The sequence below is a fragment of the Solanum tuberosum genome, unplaced genomic scaffold (genome assembly GCF_000226075.1).
Source record: "Solanum tuberosum cultivar DM 1-3 516 R44 unplaced genomic scaffold, SolTub_3.0 scf00078, whole genome shotgun sequence".
NCBI lineage: Eukaryota > Viridiplantae > Streptophyta > Magnoliopsida > Solanales > Solanaceae > Solanum > Solanum tuberosum.
The window spans coordinates 367,134-373,236 of NW_006239005.1; the positions used below are offsets into that span (position 1 = coordinate 367,134).

The 6,103-nt window shown below is 29.1% G+C and overlaps 1 protein-coding gene across 1 annotated transcript; it reads right to left on the minus strand.

The window, feature by feature from the left end:
• Nucleotides 1–1,098: 1,098 nt before the first annotated feature.
• On the minus strand, nt 1,099–5,751 carry LOC102604720 (protein trichome birefringence-like 41). Its single transcript, XM_006346524.2, has 5 exons — nt 5,247–5,751; nt 2,962–3,133; nt 2,707–2,882; nt 2,419–2,577; nt 1,099–1,579 (listed from the first exon to the last, which is right to left on the minus strand). Exons 1-5 carry the CDS (start codon nt 5,480–5,482, stop codon nt 1,288–1,290), a joined length of 1,035 nt encoding a protein of 344 aa, XP_006346586.1. The 5' UTR covers nt 5,483–5,751; the 3' UTR covers nt 1,099–1,287.
• Nucleotides 5,752–6,103: the final 352 nt, after the last annotated feature.

Here is a 6,103-nt window from a genome sequence, read left to right on the forward strand (position 1 = left end):
TCCTAGATCCACCTCTGGCCACATCCCTCTTTTCATCCCCGCTAAGAAAGAGGCTTAACATGTAGCATTAACAACACTAAGGGGTCGTTTGGTTTAAATACAAGTTTTGTTGTGATTAGTTATGTTGGGATAAGTTATACTGGGATAAGTTATGCTGAGATTAGTTATGCTAGGATTAGTTATGGTGTGATTAATTTTTGTTGCTTGTTTGGTTTGTCATATTCAAACTTATATTCATTGCATAATTTCTAAGAATAAGTTGTTTGTTTACAAAAATATCCTCCACCTTATTTAGTTTTTTTTTTTTTTTACATTTTCTTTGCACTAGTTATTCATTCTTAAAAATAAAATTTTCCATCTTATATAGCTTAAATATTTTTGGGTATGCATTTCCATGATTGTGCCATGTGTTTTTAAAATTAAACTTTCATCTTATTTAACTTAAAATAGAACTTCCATCTTGTTTAGCTTAAAAATAAATTTTTCATCTTATTTAGCTTAAAAATAAAAATTTCACCTTATTTAGTTTAAAAATAACACCTTCATCTTATTTAGCTTAAAAATAAAACTTCCATTTTAAGTTTATTAAAAGAAAGAAAATTTATGATTAAAGTTATCTACATTTTAATTTATATATAAAATATAATTTTTAAGTGAATAATACTATTTAATTAAAAATATAAAATTTAGTAGTGGAGTGAACATTTTGAGAGAAATCAAAATATAAATAAACATAAGAATTAGGCAAATACATTCAACTTATATTATATTCTAATAAAAATTGTATTTATAAAATGTAATTTTTTAATAGAGAAATATATTATCATAAGAACAACGAATAATTAAGATTGTGAATATTATTATAAATGTTGTTAAAAATAATGTTAATATATATGGATGTAAAATGGTGTACAAGGATCGGAGAAGCAAGGACAGAGGAACAAGTAGTAATCAATGAATACAAAGATGATTTTTTGGAACACTAGGTCTGTTAATTCGCAAAATTCTTTTGCGAGATTAATGGAACTTAATAGAAGACATAGATATTCATTCATATCTTTATTGGATATTTATTACTAAATGTGATACACACTAAACTAAAAGTGATTATTGAAGATTGAAGTAACAATTAATGAAATAGAACTACATAATGAATGTGTTCAATTAAGTAATTATTCTTTTCTCTAATCATCCGTGCACTAGGAAAAGATTTGGATCACAAAGATCAATTCTATAGGAGGTTGCTTTCACAATTCAAATCAGGTAACATAAAAATAATTTTACCAGTTACGTTGTTACTATAAAGTTATATAGTATTTCATTCCAAATATCAGGAACTCCAGCTAAACACCAATGACTACAATCCATTCCACTTAGCCCATAAATTGAAGGATGTCCATCTTTACGCAATAAGCAAAGATTTGTGACATCAAGCAATGTCACTTGCTTCTCAATTGTGTACAATACTTTCTTCAAAATTCTCAATGCTGGGGGTAACCCTCCTGGATATGTTGAACCACTTATTGGTTGCATTTGCCTTAAGCAAGTTTTCACCCCTGGTTGATTCCAATCGGTACCACTGTTGGTTTCACCAAGGTAAAAACCAAGGTAAAAATTAACGCGAATGATCAAGTAGAATGATGAATGAAATTCGAATCGTTAACATAATATAGTCACATAGGATAATGGTCATTTAACTTCCAATTTATTGTTTACTAATAAGGTCGCAAAACTAATTTTTGTAACAACTTAACCATGTCTATATATATATATAAACATGTTGATCTTTTCTTCTTATAGGAAAAATTACGTGAAATGACAAATATTTATAGTATATTAGGCTCCATAGTTATTATAGTTTCAGATATTTATGATTAGTGACTACAGTTTCTTAAATTTTGCTATAAATCTAGAATTTGTATAAATCGATTTCTGATTGTATAAATTCAGATTTTGTATATGCTTACCCTAGCTATTTGTATATGATTTGTTGATACATTTGATTTGTATAAGTTACGAATAATTCATAATAAATTACTATGTTTGTATATTGGCAAGCGAAATATACAAATAGAGTTCTGAAAAATTCCTATGACAAGAGAAATATACAAACAAAGTTTTGAAAAATTCCTAAATGTATAAATACATAATTTGAATATACCTACCATGTTTGTATATTGGAAGCTAAATATACAAACGGAAATTCTCATAGCAAACAAAACTATAGATATTAAACGTAATTAAGCAAATTGTAGCTATGGATCGGAGTGTGATTAAGTTTAATCTCTTTGCTATTTATGAAATTTTCTCTTTTTTATATTGTATCCTAAAAATATATATAGTCCGATTTTTATTTGAGTAACCTACATAATATCCATGTGACAATACTTAGAAAATAAAGTCATATATCGAACTTACTTGTAATGAGATGGGGAAATTCCTTGAAAGAACACTATAGTTTTTGCAGGATTAATGTTGGTGTCAATCCATTTAGCCCATGTAAATAAAGCTCTCTCAAAAGCAACAACACGATCCATGTCTTTATAATATTGACCTCCTATTTCAATGTAATCCCATCTACAAAATATAAAAGGTGACAAAATCAATATATTGATATGTTTTTTAACGATTACTTTCATGTAGTAGGTTAGCTAAAAAATATGAAATTTGAAAAAAAGTTGTGCCAAAAAAGTAGTTAGAGCTAACGGTTGAGTGGTTCCTCTGCGGTTCCACCAATGCCAAGTGTTGAAAATGAGCATGTCAATTCCTTTCCACAACTTGCCACCTTCAATTGAGTCTAATTTTAATACTCTTCCCCTTTCTTCCCTCACAACGTCCACTAAATACACACTTCGATCCAACATCACGTCAAGTTCAAAATCCTGAAATATGTACAAACTCAAATGGTGTATGTATATATCAAGGGAATTAAAATGATATAGAAATTACGTACATACGTACCAAGAAAGTGAATAAAGAGACATCACCAACTCTGGTTGCGTTGTATTTGGTGTTAGGGAGTGATGTATAAAGAAGACATACAAGTGATTGCCACTGGTTTCGGCTTAGGGAATCTCCCACAAACATTATGCTTTTCCCTTTCAATTTCTCCAACAATGCCCCTCCATCAAATCTGCATACGGAATTTGAAATTTATGAATTATGATACTATAATTTAATTATTTGACAAGATATCACCAAGTAACATGGCGCATTTTCATACTTTGTAAGTACAATTTAGTTGCTTATCTTATCACATTATTTGTACTAAAATGGTATCATTACTATCCATTATAAAAGGTAGGATAAAATAATGTCATCTGATATCTCAACTCATGGAATATCCTTGATTATCATATTCCATGTACCAAACTCTCCAAAGCATAAAGAAGAAATGATTATTGTCTGTTTAAATAACACATCATTGTACAAGGTCTAATAAAGTTTATAGTGACAGTTTATCCACCATAATGAAATGATTATTTTACAACTGGAAATCAAAGAAAAAGAAGTGAGAGGGACCCTACACCTTATAAAAGCAAGTGTTGAAAGACATAAAACATGTTGTTCATCTTATATTCCTAAGATACTTAAAACAAAACTTTAAAGAACTTGGTAAGAAACAATAAAATTTAAAGAGTATTTTCAAATTAGAAAATTAAAACTAGTAGAAAAAAATAGAATTAGAAACAAATTAGAAACAATATAAAACTATTTTTCTCAAAGAAAGAAAATAGAGTCCACTGAATGCACAGTGTCCCCTTAAGGAAATTATTCCCCTCAAGTACCCGAGGTTAATGGAATATATCCTCTCGGGATAGAACGATCTTACTCACCAGTGTATCTGTACCTAAAATCACGGTGTCAGCGAACCACTCAACGGCAGTAAAGTACACTTAGAATACTAGATTTAGTAGTAGTAGAAGAAGTCCAGAAAAATTCGTTCAACTATAATGAGAGGAAATCCCTCAATTTATAGAAAACAAAGGGTAGTGTGAAAAAGTTCTTATTGTGACTTACCGGAAAGGTCACAACCTTTGGAAAGGTCACAATCTTTACAACCTTTCATAAAAGTCACAACTTTTCATTAAAGTCGCAACTCTTCATAAAAGTCGCAACTTTTCATAAAATTTACAACTCTTCATAAAAGTCGCAACTCTTCATTTTCCATTCACACCTTTTAAAACACAACAAAACACACATCCTAGACACCCTACAGTGTGGCCCCTTCACAAAAAACAATTTTTTTGTAGTATTTTCTTATTAGTACATGAAGAGGGGGGGGGGGGGACCTATGTTCAGATATGTTACTTTTGTGGTAATCTCCAATATAATTGACTAAAATATGCCAAGTTTAATTTGATTTAGAGATCTAAAACCTACTTTAAACAGATCATGTATAGATCTTCATCAAGTGGTCAAGATCTTAATTGGTTTCTTCTCTCTTAAAAAATGTTTTTCTTTTGATTGAATACATCAACAACTCTAACAATATATTTCAATTCAGCACCTAAACATAATAATTAATGTGTTTATATTAGATACTTTTGACTTGTGTATTCACAAACGTTTATTACATATGTAAATTAATTACATAAATGTATGTATCATTGTGTTCGAGATTCCCCATTGAGAAATCATTATTAAAGCTGCCACTTTTCTGGGGGTGGTCACGGGTCACCATACTATTTATAAGCATTCAAGCTCATTTGTTAGCTTTTTGTAGTATTAATAATACATGTGTTAGTGATTTCATCTCGTATAAAATAGTACATTGATTTTTTTATGACTTATGTATGTATAAAATTATGTTAGTTATACGGATTTTAAAATTGCAAATCAAACACCATATTGATTTTTATATGAATAATAATTTATTTCTTAATTAGCTATCAAACTGATTCTGAATTTAATACTTGAATAACTCACTTTCAAATCAGCTACCAAGCGAACCTTTGTTTCAAGGCTCACGGACACTCCTCCATCAATCTAACCTCTAGCCTCCATCACTTTCATAAATCATTGCACATTTCAACATAGATTATAATTAAACATTTTTAGACTTAGAAAGATTCAAAACCAAGAATCAAATAACATTATTTACAAGTTTCATGTCAAAACTCATACACTAGTAAAGAAAAAAAACACAAATTTTCTAGTCAATTCTATTTAATGATAAATAAATTCACAACACAATATTATGTTAGCTACGAGCAATTCAACGACTGGTGAGTTATTAGAGTTACCTTTGTAAGGAGCATCCATGTGGTTGCCATCTATACTTGAGATAATCTTGGTCAGGACGGCCATTCCTTTGACAATTAAATTCATGTTCAATGAATGGACATTGAGTTGAATTGTAGAGAGGATAAGTTTCATCTTCAATCCAACTTCCTTCGAAAAAGTTGCAACTCTGCTTTGAATTTGCATTTGAGTGATGAAAAAGTAGCACAATGAAGATAGTAAAGAAATTCCAACCCATGGCTCTACTCTACTAATCAAATCTTGAAGAAAAATACCTCTTTAATATGAGTGTTGTTGTGTGTGTCATATAGAGTTAGATTTTGTTGAGATCTAAAAATAAGGGAAAGATTGTTTACATATCACAAACTTTTTCTGAAAAGAAAAAAGTGAGAGGTAATATTGTACATACATATGATTTATGAATTACTTAAAAATTGTCAGAAATAAAAGTTTTTCACGTTTCTTCACATACCATTTATTTATACCACACTAGATGCCGCAAGGGATGAAGGTAGGGGTGGGCATGGGACGGTATTGAAAACTCAGTTTTCGTTTTTTAAAAAAAACATTACTCTCTTTATTTTAATTTATTTGGTACAATTCAGAATTGATAATTCAAGATATTTTAAAGATAAATGAAATAGTTTATATATATATATAAAATGATTTTTCTTAATGTTGACTCAAACTTGTAATTGTATTAAGAAATTGCTTAATATTTATAAATAATTAATTCAAAATCTAATGGCATAAAATAAGTATAATTCAAGACCCACAAAATAAAAATTATGAATCCAATATAAATATCTGTTTTTTCAGGCATTTAACAAGAATAGTACTAAATACTTACTAACTGTCC

What these genes read in the sequence shown, in the direction of transcription:
- LOC102604720 (XM_006346524.2), bottom strand. Translation starts at nt 5,482, where the DNA reads ATGGGTTGGAATTTCTTTACTATCTTCATTGTGCTACTTTTTCATCAC. An exon ending in CGCAGAGGAACCACTCAACC is followed by an intron (nt 2,578 to 2,706) that starts GTTAGCTCTAAC and finishes TATATTTTGTAG; the next exon opens with ATGGGATTACATTGAAATAG. An exon ending in ATTTCCCCATCTCATTACAA is followed by an intron (nt 1,580 to 2,418) that starts GTAAGTTCGATA and finishes TGAAACCAACAG; the next exon opens with TGGTACCGATTGGAATCAAC.